At 54.7% G+C, this 20,045-nt stretch overlaps 1 protein-coding gene across 12 annotated transcripts in view; it reads right to left on the bottom strand.

Moving 5' to 3' along the window:
- Positions 1-284: 284 nt before the first annotated feature.
- The window catches only part of LOC123368059 (RING finger protein 112-like), a 32,018-nt gene continuing 12,257 nt past the window's right edge, over positions 285-20,045 (bottom strand). For 2 of the 12 annotated variants that reach the window (XM_045012525.1, XM_045012530.1), the window contains 17 exons: positions 13,083-13,298; positions 12,395-12,532; positions 11,849-11,953; positions 11,639-11,689; positions 8,895-8,951; positions 8,494-8,580; positions 8,251-8,374; positions 7,565-7,695; positions 7,298-7,351; positions 6,767-6,859; positions 6,364-6,576; positions 5,117-5,197; positions 4,716-4,928; positions 2,925-3,014; positions 2,463-2,735; positions 1,362-1,436; positions 285-1,112 (listed from right to left, as the gene is read on the bottom strand). In XM_045012525.1, coding sequence (XP_044868460.1) covers positions 756-1,112; positions 1,362-1,436; positions 2,463-2,735; positions 2,925-3,014; positions 4,716-4,928; positions 5,117-5,197; positions 6,364-6,576; positions 6,767-6,859; positions 7,298-7,351; positions 7,565-7,695; positions 8,251-8,374; positions 8,494-8,580; positions 8,895-8,951; positions 11,639-11,689; positions 11,849-11,953; positions 12,395-12,532; positions 13,083-13,298 — 2,358 coding nt within the window. In that variant the 3' untranslated portion in view covers positions 285-755. Of the gene's footprint in view, positions 1,113-1,361; positions 1,437-2,462; positions 2,736-2,924; positions 3,015-4,715; positions 4,929-5,116; positions 5,198-6,363; positions 6,577-6,766; positions 6,860-7,297; positions 7,352-7,564; positions 7,696-8,250; positions 8,375-8,493; positions 8,581-8,894; positions 8,952-11,638; positions 11,690-11,848; positions 11,954-12,394; positions 12,533-13,082; positions 13,299-13,551; positions 13,923-16,437; positions 16,902-20,045 lie in introns of those variants that run through there. The other 10 variants (XM_045012527.1, XM_045012531.1, XM_045012522.1 and 7 more) reach the window with 9 other exon arrangements.

Raw genomic sequence — 20,045 nt, 5'->3', positions numbered from 1 at the left:
GCCTCCATGCTGCTTGTTCAGGCTTCCCGCGAACATCTGATTCGCGGGAAGCAGGGGAGGGGGAGGAGAAGGGGGCGGAGCAGGAGAGGAGTGGGCGGGAACTTTTGTTAAATTTAGCAGCCCTTAACAAGCGGTTCTAAAATGGCTGCTAAATTTAACAACGGGTTCCCGCGAACCCGTGCGAACCCGCTGCAGCTCACCCCTGCTTTCCCCCCCTCATGAACACACAGATGCTGAGATCCTCCCTCTTCCCAGCTGATGGAAATATTTCAACTGAGACGTTGTCACCAAAAACATGAATTTTAATCACAAAAAAACATTTTTTTGTGGGAAAACTGTTGCTTTTGAAGTGACTTTTTTGGTGGGAAAATTTGGCTTTCATTGGGATTTTGGGATTTGGTATCATTTTCAAATCAGCAGGGAAAAAAAAACCCCAAATTGCCCCTGCACACACATTTTTTCAGGTGGGGAGAAAATGTAAAAAACCCCCAACCAAACTCACTTGTTGAAAATGAGGATCAATGAAAGTTGTGACTGAGGGATGCAGGGGGTGGCTCAGAGCACAGGATCCAGGGCCGGGTTATTTATTGACTGACACCGATGGGGTCAGGGCTCGATTCTGACCTCGGTGATCCCACTGTAAATAATTCAGTCTGTGTCCTTTTGAAATCTAGCTACCTGTGGGAAGTTCTTCATATTTTTCCTATCTATCTATCTATCCCCATACACTCCCTCATATCTATCTATCTATCTATCTAATCTAGCCCCATAAAACGTTCTGCACCCGCCACCATAGCCGCAGCTACACTCAAACCGATGCGTCCTCCAATACTCCCACCCGCCACTACCACGGCACCCTCTAAAATGCGCATGCCCCACCGTTTGTACTGCTTCTCTTTAAAGCGCTCCTTGTAGGCCCTTAGGAACTGGGCCATCTGACTGGACAGTTCCTGCTTCAGCCCCTTCAGGGCAGCCTGTTTCTGGGGGTCCTCGTTCCACAGCTCTCTCCAGCAGCGCTCCAGCAACTCCTGACATTTAACCTCCAGGCGTTGCTGCATTTCCGCAGGCTTCACCCTCAGGCAGCTGCTCATGCTCTGGTGGTCACGGTCCTGCCGGGAGGGGGGAGAGATCAGCCATGAGGGACAAGCACTAGCGTTACCCAGCCACAGGGGGCGCCACCACCTCACACACCCACAGATCCCTGACTCCTGACCCGCAGCCCCCTGCTAGCCCAGACCTGGGCTCCACCCAGCGCTGCTGGTGCCCCTCACTCCCGACCCCCAGCCCCTGCTATCCCAGGCCTTCCCCCCATAGCCCTGCCGGTGCCCCTCACTCCTGACCCACAGCCCCTCTCTGCTCACCAGCTTCTGCACAAAGTGTTCATATCCCTTCATGGCAACTTCTACAGCTTTCTTGTTGGCCTCCATCGCAGCCATCTGTGGTGGGAGAGGGGACAGGGCAGGGGTGGGGATGGGACCATTTCTGAACTGGGAGCCTCCCTCCTCCCCCTCATCTTCTCCTCAATCCTTCAGGGCCCTGCTCACTTCTACCACCTTCCCCCTCAACCCCATATTCCCCCAGACCCTGGAGCAGCCCCCCAGTGACCCCACGACCATGGCCACATTAGCATTCTCCAGCCGGGTCCCTGGGGATCCCCTTATCTCTCAGGGGCTGGGATCAGGGAGCCCCAATCAGGACATTTTGGGGGGGCTGTTGTGGTGCCCTCTCCTGGCCTAGTGTGACTGGCTAATGGCAGGTGGATCTGGAGTGAGAATAAACTGAAACTGTTGATTTGGGGGTCTTCTAACCTCCCTAACCCCTTCATATTGTTTTCAGATCAGTGGGGAAATGAAGGGAAACCATCTCAAAATTGTCCCTTCTACACACACACTGTATCAGGGGAAGAGAATATATTTAAAACAAACACAAAATATGAGAATCACTTTTCCTCCCACTTGTTGAATATGAAAACCAAAAAAACTTGCAACTGAGGGATGGAGCACAGGATCCACGGCTGGGTTATTTATCGACTGACGTCGATGGGGTCAGGGCTGGAGTCTGATCTCACAGACCCTGCTGTAAATCGATCAACCTCTGTGTCCTTTTGCAATCTCGCAAGCTTACCTGATGTAAGTTGTTCTCTATCCATCCATCCATCCCCTGGCATACAGAGGTTCCCAGTGCTGAGGGCTGGGACAGACCGTTGCCCAGAGTGAGGTGTGATGGTTCCTTCCCACTATCTGTCACCCTGATCTCAACACCCTGCCCCACCCTCCCGCTCATTCCCCTGACCTGGGGTGTTGGTGCCTGTCTTGTTCCAGGTCCCCTTCCGTCCAAACTGGGCTCCCCCCAGCTGCCTCCCCCAATCAGGCCAAAGCCCCCGGCCCCAATCCCAATGGCCACTGCTTCATCCAGCCCCACTAGAGCTGCGCCCGCCCCGATGCCTACTCCGATACCCGCACCCACCGCTGCCAGGAAACCCCCTGCCCAATGTACAGGCCCAACCACTTGGCCTTCTTCACTTTAAAGCGCTGTTCATAGCGCGGCAGGAACGTCGCCATCTGCTTGTCCAGTTCCTTCTTCAGCTCCTCCAGGGCCGCCTGTTTCTGGGGGTCCTCGCCCCGCAGCTCCCCCTGGTAGCGTTTCAGGATCACCCGGTGTTTCATCTCCTGGCGTCGCTTCATCTCCAGCGGCTTCATCCTCAGGCAGCTGCTCATGCTCTGGTGGTCACGGTCCTGCCGGGAGAGGGGCAAGATCATCCATGAGGGACGGGAACTAGCGTTACCCAGCCGCAGGGAGAAGTTCTGCCTCACACACCTGCAGCCCCCTCAACTCCCACCCACAGCCCCCTGCTATCCCAACCCTGCCCCCTTCCAGTCCTGTTGGTGCCCCTCACTCCCGACATGCAGCCCTTCTGCGCTCACCAGCCGCTGCACAAATAGTCCATATTCCCTGCTGGCAGCTTCTACTGCTCCTCTGTTTGCCTTCTCTCTCATCTCTGCCATCTCTGCCATCTGTGGTGGGAGAGGGAACAGGGTAGGGATGGGGATGGGACCCCCTCTGAACTGGGAGCCCCCTTTCCCCCACTCACCACCTTCTGCTAATTCCTCCAGGACCCTGCTCGCTGCTGTCACCTCCCCACTGGCCCCCGACCCCCCACATTCCCCCAGAGCCAGCGGCAGCCCCCCAATGACATCACAGCAAGGGCCACATTAGCACCACCCCTGTAGAAGGGGCTGGTTCTACAGACCCTGGAGCAGCCCCCCAATAACCCCACGACCATGGCCACATTAGCATTCTCCAGCTGGGTCCCTGGGGGTCCCCTTATCTCTCAGGGGCTGGGGGCAGAGAGCCCCGATCAGGACATTTGGAGTAGCCTTTGTGGTGCCCCCTACTGGCCTAGTGCGATTGGCCAACGGCGGGTGGACCTGGGGTGAGAATGAACTGAAAACTGTCGGACTGGGATTTGGCGGTTTCTAACCTCCCTAACCCCTGTGTATTGTTTTCAAATCAGTGGGGAAATGAGGGGAATCACCCCAAAATTGTCCCCTCTACACAGACGGAGTGTATCAGGGGAGGAGAAAATCTTTAAAATAAACACAAAATATGAAAATCAATTTTTCTTCTACTTGTTGAAAATGAAAACCAATTAAATTTGTCACTGAGGGATGCAGGGGGCGTCTCGGGGCGCAGGATCCAGGGCCGGGTTATTTATTGACTGATGTGGATGGGGTCAGGGCTGGATTCTGATCTTGGTGACCCGGCTGTAAATCAGTCAATCCGTGTGTCCTTTTGGACACTCACCATCTCCCCATTCTTCCCAATATACCACCTCTATCTATCTATCTATCCATCCATCCATCCATCCATCCATCCCAACACACCCTTCTCATCTATCTATCCATCCATCCATCCCCATACACCCTTCTCATCTATCTATCCATCCATCCATCCCCATACACCCTTCTCATCTATCTATCCATCCATCCATCCCCATACACCCTTCTCATCTATCTATCCATCCATCCATCCCCATACACCCTTCTCATCTATCTATCCATCCATCCCCATACACCCTTCTCATCTATCTATCCATCCATCCCCATACACCCTTCTCATCTATCTATCCATCCCCATACACCCTTCTCATCTATCTATCCATCCATCCATCCCCATACACCCTTCTCATCTATCTATCCATCCATCCATCCCCATACACCCTTCTCATCTATCTATCCATCCATCCATCCCCATACACCCTTCTCATCTATCTATCCATCCATCCATCCCCATACACCCTTCTCATCTATCTATCCATCCATCCCTTGCATACAAAGGTTCCCAGTGCTGAGGGCTGGGACAGACCCTTTACCAGAGTGAGGTGTGATGGTTCCTTCCCGCTATGTGTCCCTCCACAGAAGGGGCTCCTGATCTGAACACCCTGCCTTCCTCCCCCGCTCATTCCCCTGACCTAGGGTATTCGTGCCTGTCTTGCTCCAGGCCACCTACCATCCAAACTGGGGCCCACCCAGCTGCCCAACACCCACCCCCCCAATCAGGCCAAAGCCCCCGGCCCCAATCCCAATGGCCACTGCTGCCTGCAGCCCCACTAGAGCTGCACCCGCCCCGATGCCTACTCTGATACCCGCACCCACCACTGCCAGAAACCATCCCCCACCACCAATGTACAGGCTCAACCACACGGCCGTCTTCACTTTAAAGCGCTGCCCATAGGCTGACAGGAACTCGTCCATCTGCCTGTCCAGCTCCTGCTCCAGATCCTCCAAGGCCGCCTGTTTCTGGAGGTCCTCGCCCTGAAGCTCCCCCCGGCAGCGCTCCAGCAGCTCCTGGCGTTTCCCCTCCAGGCGTTGCCGCATTTCCGCAGGCTTCACACTCAGGCAGTGGCGCATGCTCTGGTGGTCACGGTCCTGTGGGGAGAGGGAGAGACTGGCCATTAGGGACGGGTACTAGTGTTTCTAAGCCATCGAGGGCACCACCACGTCATGCACCCGCAGCCCCTTCAACCCGGACCTGCAGCCCCCTGCTAGCCCAGCCCTGCCTCCCCCCAGGTATGCTGGTGCCCCTCACTCCCGACCCGCAGCTCCTCGGTGCTCACCAGCTGCTGCACAAATTGTTCATATTCCCTCCTGGAGGCTTCTACTGCTTTGCTGTTTTCCTCCTCTATCATCGCTGCCATCTGTGGAGGGATGGGAAAAAGGTGGGGGATGGGGACGGAACCATCTTTGAACTGGGAGGCCCCCTCCCCGCCTTGACTCCCCATTCCTCCATGGCCCTGCTCGCTGCTGTCACCTCCCCACTGCCCCCTGACCCCCCACATTCCCCCAGAGCCAGAGACAGCCCCCCAATGACATCACAGCAAGGGCCACATTAGCATCAACCCTGTGGAAGGGGCTGGTTCTCCAGCTGGGTCCCCGGGGGTTCCCTTATCTCTCAGGGGCTGGGGTCAGGGAGCCCCAATCAGGACATTTGGGGGGGGCTGTCATGGTGCCCCCTCCTGGCCTAGTGCAACTGGCTAATGGCAGGAGGACCTGGGGCGAGAATAAACTGAAACTGTTGGTTTGGGATTTGGGGGTTTCTGACCTCCCTAACCCCTTTGGATTGTGTTAAAATCAGTGGGGAAATGAGAGGAAATGCCCACAAACTGTCCCCTCTACACACACACACACTATCAGGGGAGGAGAAAATATTTAAAACAAACATAAAATATGACAATCATTTTTCTTCCACTTCTTGAAAATGAAAACCAATGAAACTTGTGACCGAGGGATGCAGGGGGAGGCTCAGAGCACAGGATCCAGGGCCGGGTTATTTATTGACTGAGGTCGATGGGGTCAGGGCTGGATTCTGATCTCGGTGACCCAGCTGTAAATCAGTCAATCCATGTGTCCTTTTGTAATCTTGTAAAATTACTTGTTGTAAGTTTGTTTTTATCTATCCCCAAACATCCTCGATCTATCTATTCCCTGGCATACAGAGGTTCCCAGTGCTGAGGGCTGGGACAGATCCCTTACCAGAGTGAGGTGTGATGGTTCCTTCCCACTATCCATTCCCCCATAGCAGGGGCTCCTGATCTGAAAATCCTGCCCTCCTTTCCCACTCGTCCCCCTGACCTGGGGTGTTGGTGCCTGTCTTGTTCCGGGTCCCCTTCTGTCCAAACTGGGCCCCCACCCAGCTGCCCCCCTCCAATCAGGCCAAAGCCCCCGGCCCCAATCCCAATGGCCACTGCTTCCTCCAGGTCCACTAGAGCTGCACCTGCCCTGATGCCTACTCCGATACCCACACCCACCATTGCCAGGAAACCCCCTGCCCAATGTACAGGCCCAACCACTCGGCCTTCTTCACTTTAAAGCGCTGTTCATAGCGCGGCAGGAACGTCGCTATCTGCTTGTCCAGTTCCTTCTTCAGCTCCTCCAGGGCCGCCTGTTTCTGGGGGTCCTTGCCCCACAGCTCCCCCTGGCCCTGCTCCAGCAGCTCCTGGCGTTTCCCCTCCAGCCGTTGCTGCATCTCCAGGGGCTTCACCCTCAGGCAGCTGCTCATGCTCTGGTGGTCACAGTCCTGCCGTGATGGAGGAGTGATCGGCCATTAGGGACGAGCACTAGCGTTTCCCAGCCACAGGGGGTACCGCCATCTCACACACCCACAGCCTCCTCACTCCCGATCCACAGGCCCCTGGCTACCTCAGCCTTGCCTCCCCCCAGGTCTGCTGGTGCCCCTCACTCCTAATCCGTAGCCCCTCTGCACTCACCAGCTCCTGCACAAATTGTTCATATTCCCTCCTGGTGGCTTCGACTGCTTTCCGGTTTACCTCCTCTCTCATCGCTGCAAATGCCTCAGCCATCTGTGTGGGAAGAGGGGACGGGGTCAGGGGTGGGGATGGGATGGGTCCATCTCTGAACTGGGAGCCCTCACCCACTCACCACCTTCCCCACATTCCTAGAGGACCTGCTCCTTGCTATCACATCCCCACTGGCCCCCAACCGCCCACATTTCCATAGAGCCAGGGGGCCGCCCCTCGACCCCACAGCCATGACCACATTGCTGCCAGCCCAGTGGAGGGGATGGTTCTCTGGCAGGGCTTCCTGCAGGTCCCTTTCTCTCTTGGGTGCTGGGAGTCCTCAATCAGGACATAAGGTGGAACTGTTGTGGGATCCCCTTCTGGCCTAGTGCGATCAGCCAATGTCAGGAGGACCTGGGGTTGGGGTCAATAGAACCAGCCCCCACCCGCCTCCAAATCCAGGCTGGAAAGAGAGAGGAGGAGGGAGGGGTGACCTGGTACCTTCATAGGGGAGGAGAAGTCGTAGCGCTGGGTCTTCAAGTATCGGGAGACGCCCTGCGGGGAATAACGCCCGGGGGAGCTGGGGTCAGGGACAGCTCCGCCCCTTTCCCCCGGCTGAGTCCCTGCAGCCCAGCGCCCCCTGCTGAGCACCCTGCCCCGGTCCCTGAAGAATGGCACCCCATACCGAACCCCTGTCCCCGCCTTGCGGCCCATTTTGCTGTCTCCCATCCAGGCCCCTCTCCCCTTTAGCAGACCCCACTCTCCCACCTTGATCCTGGCAGCCAGCTGAGCCCCGGTCAGCGACTGCCCGGCTCGGTCCGTCCGGACGTGTGTCCCTGCTGAGCGCACCACAGTGGTGACATAATCACACAGGTACTGCTGGAAAATCGTGTCCATGTCTGCAGGGGGGAAAAGGACCCAGGCATCCGGGAGGGGCCCAGGTGTCCAGGGTAGGACACACGTTGAATGCGATTGGGTGGGCTAGTTTGTGCCACAGGAAATGAGATTCCAACTCTGGGCAACAGCTGCTTAACACCTCCCACCCCACTGCCTGGGGGAAAATGGGGGAGATGCATGAGGAGGCAAGGAGAGGCCGCAGTGACAAGTCAGCGGTCTCCATTGGGTGGTGCCAGGGGACCCATGAAGACCTAAAAGGGGAAAACCAGCAGTGTCCCCCTAGGAGACCAGGACCCAAGCAGTGCCCCCCCCCTCGTGTCCCTCTCCTCTCCTGCACAGATGCTGTGACCCAGTGAGTGCCCCTGTGCAGTGGGCAGTAGAGTCAATTCTAAGCCTAGGGGGGTGAGCTGGGCACTGGGATTATGGGTGGGGGGCAGCACAGGAGGGGAAGAAAGGGGCAGCAGAGGAGAGAGGGTGGGGATGGTGGCAGTGCAGGATGGGGTGGGGATGGGGGAGCAGTGCAGGGGGCGAGAGGGGAGAAGATGGGGGTCTCTTACCACCTGGTGTCCCTGCCCTGCTCCTGGTGAACCCAGTGCCAGGGTGAGGCAGTAGGTAACACTGGGTGCTTCTTGCCCCCAGGGCTTCCAACACCAGGGGCTGCTCGGCAGAGGCCTCCAGGTCCTGCGGAAATCAAAGCAACATTTGTCGCCGTCTGCGGGGAATCAGACCCACTGTGGAAACGTTCAGCTCCGCCCCAAAGTTTTCTGTTTCCACGAACAAACGCGGTATCTGATCATTACCCGTGTGATGTCTCTGAGATACTCCTGCCCCCCGTTCGCACCATAGGCTCCAGAGAGCTGCCAATCTCGCACCAACAGGTCAAGGTGCTGCAACAGGGAGCACAGGAGAAGGGTCACAATGGGGCTGGGGGTACAGAGAGAGACCAGAGCTGGAGGCTGCTATTCAACCAGCCACTGACACTGAGACCCTGGGCATGACGTGGGCATGACTGCCTGTTTCTTTGGGGTTTGCCCAGCACCTGGCACAAGGGGGTCCAGGTCTAGGACGGGGGCTCTGAGGTGCTCTGGGAATAGAGACAATAAATAGGAATAGTAAGAATCAGGTGGGATAACAGGCCTGGGGGGTGGTGGAACAAGCATTATATCCCCATATTGGGGGGTGATGGGAAACAAGGACCCACCTGGATTGGGGCCAGATTGCAGGTCCCTCCAACCTCCTTCGCAACCTGAATGAACATCTGAGATGGAGAGAGAGAGAGAGAGAGAGAGAGAAGGGAACATTTTTCCATCTTGAACAAACTATCCCTGCACATGTGATCAATCAAGACTGGCGACGCAAAATAAATGAGTGAAATAAATGCCACTGAAACTAAAGGGATCTCAGACAACATTAAGTGGAAACTGATCATTGAAGAAAGAAAAATTGACAAAATGAAGAGAGAAAACATAATTTCAAACAACAACTCAACACCAATAGTCAAAGATATAAACGCAGTAACTGAATCCAGAAAACCCAATAGTTGGTTCTAGAAAAGCAGTCACAGAAGACACAGAAAGCCAAAAATCAAACTCATCAAGCCAATCATTGGAGACCAAAAAGAAATAATAAAAAGAAGAAAACTAGTAATTGAAATCAGAAAACCAATGATTGAAACCAGAAAAGCAGTGAAATAAATCACACTATCACTTAGCAAAATCAACACACTAATTATTAATGCCAGAAAACCAATGGTCAAAAATAGAAAACCAGTATTTATCAAAGCCCGAAAACCAGTAATCGAAGTAAGTTATCGGAAATTAATGTCTGAAAGCCAACAATAAAAAATAAGTATTTGAAATAAGGCCTGGTCTACACTGGGGGGGCGTCGAACTAAGGTACGCGACTTCAGCTATGCGAATAGCGTAGCTGAAGTCGAACTACCTTAGTTCAAACTTCCTACCTGTCCAGACGCCGCGGGATCAAAGTCCGCGGCTCCCCCGTCGACTCCGCCACCGCCGTTCGCGGTGGTGGAGTTCCGGAGTCGACGGGAGCGCGTTCGGAGTTCGAACTATCGCGTCTATAGTTCGAACTCCGAGAAGTCGAACTCTACGCGTCGACCCGGCGGGTAAGTATAGACCTACCCTAAGAAAACCAATAGTCAGAGAGTCAAAATCAGCAATGCAAGTCAGAAAACCAGATAGCAAAGTCAAAATACTGTACCCCAAAGTGAAAGATAGAAAACCAGGAATCAATATCAGAAAAGCAATCACTGACTGCAGAAGTCCAATCATCAAAGCCAGAAAAGTGGTAATTGAAATCAGAAAACCAAGAACCAAAACAGAAACCAGTAACTGAAGTATGAAAATCAGTTATCAAGGTCACAAAACCAAGTCAAAGTTAGAAAAGGAAATAGTCAAAGACAGAAACCAATAGTGAACAGAACCTATAAGTGAGCAGCAGAAATGAAAAATAGTTAAAACACTCCAAATATATAAAGAAAAATGAAAAGCCAGTAATCAGTAGAGAGACACTAATAAATGAAGCTTTGTAAACAAACACTGAAATCTTGTAACCAATAAACAAAAAGCAGAAAACCGGTAATGAACCGCTCCCTCCCAAACCAATGAGATCAAAATCTGACAATCAAAGAATGAAACCTAATAAATGAAACGGGAGTGGTGATAACTAAAGCCACAAAACCGACACGCATAGACCAAAACACAATGAATGAGAACTGAAAACCGAAGGCTGAAAATCATAGTTCGAAACCTGAGAAACAACGAGCGGAACCCAAAAATGTGCAGCGAGAAACCCAAGAAACGCCAACATTCGGCTGTTCTTTGAAAGCGGAAATATGCATGAAAACATTCTGATTTTGTCAGCTTTCCATTTTTCAATAAAACTTTTATTTTCCATTTCCCCCATTTTCACTATCAAATCAACTGACAGCTAATGGTGGGTAAGAAATAACAAACAGCTAATAGCCAGTAGTGACTAGAGTGACCAGACGTCCCGATAAAATCAGGACCGTCCCGATATTTAGGTGTTTGTCCCGTGTCCCGACCAATCTTTGTCCCAATATTTCGCTCCGTCGGCAGCACTCGCCCTTTTTTTTTTCTCTTGCTTTGCCAGCAGACCCCACCCCGCATGTGTCCCTATATTTTCTCCCTCTCATCTGGTCACCTTAGTAGGGACTCACAAATAATCAATAACTGGCAGCTATTAATGAATATAAAATAACCAATTATACAAGTTAGTTAATTGGCTGAGTGAAGTAAAAGGCCTAACAGACAACCGGATGGCATTTCTCTTTGTCTTTCTGTTTTGTGATCAATTCCCAAATTTCAGGGGACATCCTAGGCAACAGTTGAAAAAATGCTACTGACTTGGGGGGGGGTGGAATTGGAAAACTGGAAAACCCAATTTCCATTTAGATCTGGTGAGTAGCATCAGCAGCCAATGAGCCAATCACTCTGGGGAAGGGGGTAGCAGGAACTTCTGGGTGCTGAGCAGGGAGAATGGAGGGCACACAGAGCCCCTGACATGGGGGGAGTGGGAGTGCGGTACACAGATCCTCTGGCATGTGGGTAGAGGAAATGAAGCACACAGAAGTAGGGCTGGGGGATGGGACATAGGGTCAGGGTTAGGGCTGGTTGCAAATACTCCAGTGGAACATTTTCCCCACAACCAGCCCTTAACTAACGCACAGCGATGCAGGTTGCCCAGGGTTGGCTCTTGCCCATTCAGACTCAGTGTATTACTATTCAGACTCATTGCTCAAATCCCAGGCTGGGGCGAGATCTCTGGGACTTTCTAGACATCAGTAACAGCCTCTAGATGGCCTCCTCCAATCCCTACATCGCCCAGGGTTTTGGGTCCCCCCAGCAGAGACCCGGCTGGCAGCTCTGCCTCAGTAGAGCCGTGTGTATCCTCTGCCCCACCCACCTCCAAATAATCTGCCTCCGTCTGCTTAAACGTGCTGGAAATGTTAAAGATCTAGAAAATAATAATAAGAAAAGGTGAGCGCCCCCTGCCAACCCCCACACCTCACCCCACCGCAGCACAGCCCCCCTGCTGGCCCCCCTCCCGGCTCCCCACACCATGGTACTCCCTGCCGAGCCCCCAGTCCTGTCCCCCACAGCACGGCGCCCCCACCCAGCAGGAGCTGAGCAATATGCTGAACACGGAGAGCTTGATGCTGGTCTCCAGGCGGCGCTTCAGGTCCAGGGAGCCCTCGGTGTCCACCAGGAACACGGCCACCTGCAGGGACAGACACACGGACAGATCCACCGGCCACAGCGACGGGCGCCCTGCACTGACGCCACCCTCGCCCCTGCCCAGCCCTGGCACCTCCGCTGCCCGGCTCCCTGGGGCCTGCCCTGGGCACGCTGGCTGGGGACGGGCCTGGGGGGAGCAGGATCAAGCTGTGAACACCCCCTACCGCCAACTCCAGCCGAGTGTGTCTGTAGGGAGCCCCAGGGCTGTGCCATCCCCATCTGCCCATTTCTTTTCCCCCTCCTCCAGCCCCTCCAGTCCCCCTGCCCCCACACAGGGCTTTACCCCCAGACTCCTCCATTCACCTCCCCCCTCCCCCACTGCTCCAGCCCCCCACCCCCTTAGAATCTTCCCCCCACACCATCCTCATTCCCCGCCCCTACTGCCCCATCCCCCATTCCCTGCCTGCCCCCCTGCCCCACTCACCCTCCTGCCCTGGGCCTGGACCCAGAGGGGCTGGTCCCACATCCACACCCCCCTCGTCACGGTCGCCATCCCATTGCGACACTCAAACCCCCCCAGGGCCTGGTCCTCTTGGCCCATCCATGACGCATCCGCAGCCTCCTGTAGGGGGCGACCAGGGCAAGGTCAGGAGGGAACGGGGTTGGGTCTGGGGTTCTTAGGGGGCAGGGGGTGGGGCACTGGGGGAGGGGGTGGGCTCCTGGTGGTCAGGGGGAGGGGCCATGGCTGGAGGGTGGGACCTGTGGTGCAGGGGGAGGGGCCATGGATGGAGGGTGGGGCCTGTGGTGCTGGGGGAGGGACCATGGCTGAAGGGTGGGGCCTCTGGTGCAGGGGGAGGGGCCATGGATGGAAGGTGGGGCCTGTGGTGCTGTGGGAGGGGGCATGGTTTGAGGGTGGGGCCTGTGGTGCAGGGGGCGGGGCCATGACTGCAGGGTGGGGCCTCAGTTGCTCTGCCCTGGGCCTGGTACAGGGGGAGAGCCCTGGCTGGGGAGAGGGGACCTTTGCTCTAAGGGGAAAGGCGGTGGTGGAGGGGGTGGGGGCTCTTGCTGGGGTGGGTGAGGTCTGGGTTGCAAGGGGCAGGGCCCTATCTGGAGTGGCCGGGGTCTCTGGTTCTGGCGATGGGGCCATAGCTGGAGCTCCCGTCCCCACTGACCGGGCTTTGGAGCCGACGCAGCAGGCAGTTCATCAGGAAGGATTTGCCCCGGCGCTGCTCCCCGATGATGGACACCAGGCAGACGGGGGCATCCCCCACCCCACCCTGCTCCAGGCAGCGGCTCAGGGCCTCCTCGTCCAGGGTCAGGCCCCCTTCCTCGTCCAGACGCACCAGCTGCACCGGGCGCCCCGGCTCTGGCTGAGCCCCCGGCCCCTGCTGCAGGGAGAGAGCAGAGTCAGAGCTGGGACCCACCCCTGAGCCAACTAGGCCCCTGCCCCTCAGATCAGATCCTCTTGAGCCATTTCCACCCCCATGAGCCAGCCAGTCCCCTGCCCCCAAATCAGAGGCAGCGCCCCCTAGAGAGGAAAGGCCACGTGTCCCATTCCCCACCCCCTGATCCAGCCAGTCCCCGCCTGGGGCCTGTGGGAGCCTGCACCCCTTTCCCCTGATTCAGCCTGTCCAGTCTCACTGGCTCCATCTCTTCTCGCAGGGGTGCTGTGATTTTCTCCACCAGGGCTCTCAGCCGCGTGTCTGGGGTCATCCTGTCCCTGGAGCAGGGAGCCCGGCACTCGGGGCACTGGGACCCCCAGGCTGAGACCATGTGCCAGTGAGCCGCGAGGCAGCCCCGGCAGAAGTTGTGGCCACACTCGATGGAGACGGGGTCATTCAAGACATCCAGGCAGATGGAGCAGGTGACGTCCTCCCGGAGTCGCTGCATCTCTCCAGACCCGCTGGGTGGGGGGAACCTACTGGGTCAGGACCTGGCACCCGGAGCAGAAGGGCTCTGCTGGAGGACGGCTGAGCTCTAACCCAGGTGTGCCCCTTCCTGGCAGCAGGAGTCTGGGGAGAAGCGAGAGAACATGGAAATATTTCTGTGAACAAGCTGCGTGACTCAGTTTACCTGCACATTTTGCATTCCAGTCCCTTGGGTGGCACCAGAGCGAGAAGACGGATTCCAAGAAGCCATGGCGGAGACTGGTAGATTCCCAGGCCAGGAGGGACCAAGGCTGAGCTCCTGGATAACAGGCCAGAGAACTGCCCCCAGTTAATTCCTGGTTGAACGAGAGCAGATCTCCGAGAAACACATCCCGCCTTGATGGAGAATCCACCGCGGTGCTTTGTACATTGTTCCCATGGTCAATTCCCCTCCCTGGTAAACATGGACATCTTCTTTCCAGGCTGAATGTCTCCGGCTTCAACTTCCAGCCAATGGATCACGTGAGACCTTTCTCTGCTGGCCTGAAGAGCCTGTTATTAAATATTTGATTCCCAGGTAGGTGCTTCTAGACTGGAGCAAGTCACCCCGGGAGGTGGGAGCTTCTCTTTGCTAAGCTAGATAGCTTGAGCTCCTGGGATCTATCACTCCAGGCCACGTTTTGTAACCTTCTAACCCCTCTACCCCCTCTCCAACATATTCACATCCTTCTTGAACTGCACCGGAACTGGACACAGGAGCCCAGCAGCGGTCGCACCAGGGCCGAATCCAGAGGTAAAATGTCCTCTCTGCTCCTGCTCGGGATTCCCCTGTTTGGGCATCCTTAGCTCCTTTGGCCACACTGTCACACGGGGGCTCACGTCCCGCTGATTATCCCCCATGGCCCCCTGCACTCTGTCAGCATCTCTGCATCCCCGCAGAGATGGAGAGAGAGAGAGACAGACAGACACACAAAATGGCTGATGCTTTCTGGCCGTATCACAGCTCACGTTGTTGGCTTGTGCCCAGACTAGCCCAGCGCTGGGGCTGTTCGTGAATCTGGGCTTTTCTCTTCTCCCTACAGCCTGGCAGATGCCATGTGCCAGGGGCTAATCACCAGCTGTGTCGTGCCTGCCAGGGGCACAAGCCTCTGAGGGGTTTGATCTCAGTCCAGCTCGCTGCCGAGGGCAGCTGGGGAGACACAGGGGCTGCTGGAGCCCAGGTCCGGGAGGCACCGAGCTTGGCCTTAGGAAAGGCCACGCTCAGGGTGTAGCAAGGAAATAGCTTCCAGCCTCTCATGCAGTGAGCTGGGTGCTGATTGGCTGAGCTTTCCTCTCACTGGCATGAGAGCAAATTCACTCTCTGACCCCCACATAGCCCTGGGCATTGGGTGGGGGAAACTGAGGCACAGAAAGGGGAAAGAACGTGCCCTGGCCTCACCCTACTCCCCTAGCGCTGGGATCTGGTCCTGGAGCACCAACGTCTCCTCTTTTTCTGCTGGAGACTCCCCAGTTTCCCACTCTGGGATCCCTCCCAGCCACCGATGCGCCCCAAAGGGGACCTGCTCTATCAGTCCTACCAGTAGTGATGTCTCCTGAGCAAGCACCAAGGCCGTCCCAATTCGTTTTTTCATCCTAAGTGGATCCCACCCCCCCCATGAATATAGAAAATGGGAATTTTGTTTTTCTCCCTCTTTGGACAAAATCTATCAGGCTTTCATCCACAGAAAAACTGCCAGATTTGCAGGGCAGTTGGGGTTTTCCTGCAATCCCCCACTGCCGGAGGCAGGGGATTGCTGAGCTGTGATAAGGCAAAGCAGTGCGCATCACAGGCACAAACTAACCCATGGAAAGAGCCAACCCTTCAGATGTTCACCACCCCCCATAAAAAGAGGGGTTCTGTATATTTGCTTGCTTGTCTTTTGAGCCCCTTTTCCAGCTTCTCCCTCTAGTTGCAAGGGCTGAAAACACGAGGATTGGAAAAGCGGCTCCAAAGACCGGCAAGCAAATATATTGAACCCCTCTATTTTGGGGGGGGGAGGGTGAACATCTAGGGGTCCGGCTCTTCTTCCATAGATTAGCTTGTAAATGCCCTGATTGCGGCTAACGCAAGACAAGCCACTGTTCTGGGGGATTCCACGTGCCCAAGGGTTTGCCCTGGTTTTAGCTGGTTGAACTGGTCAGAGTTTGACAGTGTTTCAGATCACGCCATGAGCCAGACCCAGCATTGGGGGTAGATCAGGATCTGTCTGTGCCTGTCTCTGTGCCTCTGTCCGGCAACCCCACCCCCAGCTGCTGGGAATTTCCACCCCACAGAGAGACAAGACTTATCATGTGACTTGGCAATGCCCTAGCACAGTTAGGGAGGGTGGAAAATGAGGAACAAACAGGGACGACCCTGCCCCATGAGTGGGGGATAGACTGCGGGGGAGGATCCCGCAACCTGGGGGAACAGAGCAGAGGGGACAATCCTGCCCCTTGGCAGGGGGGATAGACTGGAGGAACGATCCTGCCCCTTGTGGGAGATGGGCTAGATTGGGGAAAACACCCTCAACACACCCTCCCTCCTTCACCCTCCACTCTTACCTGGCCAAATCTTCGCTTCTCTCTGTGCAGGCAAAATTTTGTCTGAGAAATGAAAGCGTAACTCCCTGTGACTTACCCTCACAGCAGCCCGGCTGGCGGGGTTTGAAGGGGGGTGGAGCAGCCCTGCTCTCACATTGATAGTACGAGGGGGTGGGAGGCAGTGTGCGTGTGGGAGGGGAGCACAGAGAGGCCTGGAGAGGTGGGGCCAGGCTGGAAAAGCAAGTGACAGAGACTGGAGGGTGCAGAGACCCTTCATTCCCCGGATCCCCCCACCAGCTCTTCGGAGCAGCAGGGGCTGGAAGTGCACATGTTTTAAAGGGCACCGAAAGTGCCAAGAACTGTGATCAACTTGGAGGGGGGTGGGGAAGGGGGCAGACAGTTTGGCCAGAGATACACCCGCTTGTGAATTTCTGGATGTTACCACTGCCTCTCCGTCCAGAAATAACCTCCCAACTGCCTCCTCTCCGAAAGTGAGGCATTTCTTAGAACTCCAAACAAAAACCCTTAGCAAATGTTCAACTCTTTCCACTGCTGGGTAACGGTCACCTGGGGCTGAGATGCAGTCACCTCTGGGGTGGGACAGCTGAGGAACAGCAGCACAGGAACGCTGCATGGGGACGGCTCGCCCAGTGCTGAGATGTAGCTGCCTCTTGGGTGGCTTCTTCAGATAAAGTGATCTTATGAATGGGTCCTTTACCTTTGGAACTCACTGCCCCATGAGCCCTGCTATGTATCCTGGATCTCTTGGCTGAGGCTTTTTACTCCTGTTTGATGGGCTCCTGTCTGGTATTTCCCAGGTTTGGGTTCTTTACATTAAGGGTGAACCACTCAATAAAACTCATAGACTTTAAGGTCAGAAGGTCATTTAGTCTGACCTCCTACACATTGAAGGCCACAGAACCTCACCACCCACTCCTGTAATAGACCCCTAACCTCTGGCTGAGTTACTGGATTCCTTCAGTCGTGGTTTAAGGACTTCAAGTTACAGAGAATCCACCATTTACACTAGTTTAAACCTGCAAGTGGCCCATGCCCCATGGTGCAGAAGAAGGCAACCCCTCCCCCCCAGGTCTCTGCCAATCTGGCCTGGGGGAAATTCCTTTCTAGTGTAACCCTTCTGCCCCTCTGAGTTGGCAGCAACAAGGGCCGGGTTCAGTATCCAGGGGTTCCGTTTCAATAACGCAATGCAAAACCGGCTCAAGCCCCCACCCAGTGACCTGGGATAATTACATACCACCCCCTTCCCCCCCGGGCGCTTCTAGGAGGCAATACTTCCCCTCTCGCAAGTACAGAGTCCGAGTGCAGCAAAATCCTTTTAATAAAGGAGGGAAACAATGTGGCATCACGTTGGCGAGACACCACAAACAGGATTATACACAAACCATAAGCAAAAAAACCCACCTCCAAGTATGTTTGGCACTGTCCTTTCCCCCTTAGGGTCTTAAGTCTGTCGGAGAAAAACTCTACACTAGGACCCAGGCAGTTTCCTCGCCGGACTATGCCAGGCTGAGTCAGCCCACCGTGGGTCGGATCTCCTAAAGATCCACTAGTTACCGGGCTTGCGTTAGAGCAGTCCTGATCATGAGCTTCCGCTTCACAGGGTACTCAGGGCGTCTTCCGATAACGATCACTCACACTGGTGTACACACACCCACACCCACACCAAGGCCTCTTTTTTTCCTTTTTTTTTTTTTTTTTAACCTTATCATCTCTTTTAAAAAAAATTTTTTTTTTTTTAACCTAGATGCATCTTTACCTGGTCCGGACCAATACCATGAGGCGGTATGACAACCCCTCTTGAGGCGGTAAAAACCCCTCAGCACCGGTGCATTCTAATGCATTTACCTTTGCATTACCTTATGCATTTACCTATGCATTACCTTGGCCAACTCAGCAGTTCCCAGTACTGCTATAAACTAACCTTATTGGGGCCTCTCCCCAATACCACTTTGCATCTGATCCTGCTGCACAGTCAATAAGTTCAGATGGCGTGAGCCCAACAGAGACAGACGTCCTCACGGAAAGTCCTCCTCCGATACCCCAATAGAGATTTCAAAAGGTCTCATACCTCTCATGTGGCGCCATGGGGTTCGAAGGGGAATGATCCGTAGTAGCCGTCTGTGGGTCCGTGGGCGTTGCCATCCCGGACGAGCCCCCAAATTGTCGGAGAAAAACTCAGTTCTCGCTTTTTGTTTGGGTGCAGCAAAATCAAATACTTTATTATTTCTCCAGTAATTACAATGGAGGGAGAGAGTGCCATAGGACACAGGGTCACCCCAGTCCCGGACAGGTCTCTCAACTGGTAAACAATTATAGCAAGCCTTTATACCTTTGTTACAGACAATTTCTAGCAATAATACAGACGGTAAAAAGCAACAAATACATTTTGTTTATACATAAGCCTTTTCTGCTATCTTATTTGTCTCATTACTAAGAAAAACAAGCCTGCATATTTGGTTAGACTGTTGCAAGGTCATAATAACTTTGTACACAGTTCACTCTGTCTCACATTATCTTCTACAAATCTCACGTCATTAGGGTCACAGCTAGCCTAACTCATGCTAAGTAACTGACATTCATTAAGATCCCTTCAAATCCTTGTTAATTAGTTCCTGGCTTCCACAAGTCCAATCACCCCAAAGTCCAACAACCCAAAAGTCTCTGTCTCTGGGTCAGTGCCACCCCAGAGTTCAAAAGTTTATCTGCAGAGTTTTACCCCCCCAGCATGGGTGGAAATGGGGGGGGGGCGCACACGCAGGGTGTTAAGGGACACCTTATGTGGGCCAGGGGCCAACTGCCCCGCCTCTCCGTGGAGTTCTGCTGCAGCCTTCACCACAACCAGCTCCACTCCACCAGCTGTGCCGTTCCTCCAGCCGACCTGTGAGCCGCGCCAGCCGCCCCTGCAAACCGCTCCACACTGCTCACTGTTCCATGGGCTGCTCCAACACGCTGCAAACTGCTCCGCTCTGCCAGCTGCTTGGCGATAGATCTTCAGGCTCCCCCACTAGTTAACACAGCACTCCATGATCTCAGCTCAGTAAGCTTAGCTCTTTTAGTGATTTCAGCTTGTAGTAGGGGAGCCCCGGTGCTGGTGCACCATTAGCCCAACATGAATTCAGCTCAGCAGCCTCTAGATGGACTCCTAATGGATTCAAAATTAGCTCTGCTCTTCAACAGTGGAGAACGTACAATTGGTGTTCCAGGCCCTCAAAGGGGGCCCAGCCCATCACATACACACACCAGTCCCCAACCTCTCTCAATTCACTGGGTTTTGGCACCCATGTCCCTTGTCTAGCAAGCGCCACCCACTTGATGGTGAGACATCTCTGTCACAAAGCAGTCCCACAGTTCTTCATCCACACAAGCAGGGCAACAACACTCCACTCTTCCCGCCCCAACAACAAAGAAACTGGGGATCCCAGAGCTGTCAAAACAACCATCCCAGGCTGCCGCAAGCCACGCCAGGCGGGATGGGTGTGCCAATGCAAATACCTGAACTTCCCTTCCACACTCCCCACAATTCACCACCAGATGTCAGGGCAGAGCCCATCCTGATTCTACTTACACTAGTCCCAAATATGGCGATCAGCTAGACCCTGAGCTTGTGGGGGAGACCCACCAGCCAGACACTTGAGAAAGAATTCTCTGTAGTCAGTCAGAACCTATAAGGCAGGAACCCTTTGT

Source organism: Mauremys mutica, chromosome 4 (genome assembly GCF_020497125.1).
Source record: "Mauremys mutica isolate MM-2020 ecotype Southern chromosome 4, ASM2049712v1, whole genome shotgun sequence".
NCBI classification, from domain to species: domain Eukaryota; kingdom Metazoa; phylum Chordata; order Testudines; family Geoemydidae; genus Mauremys; species Mauremys mutica.
The sequence above is the reverse complement of the archived record's forward strand: the minus strand, read 5'-3'. Positions and strand labels throughout refer to the sequence as shown.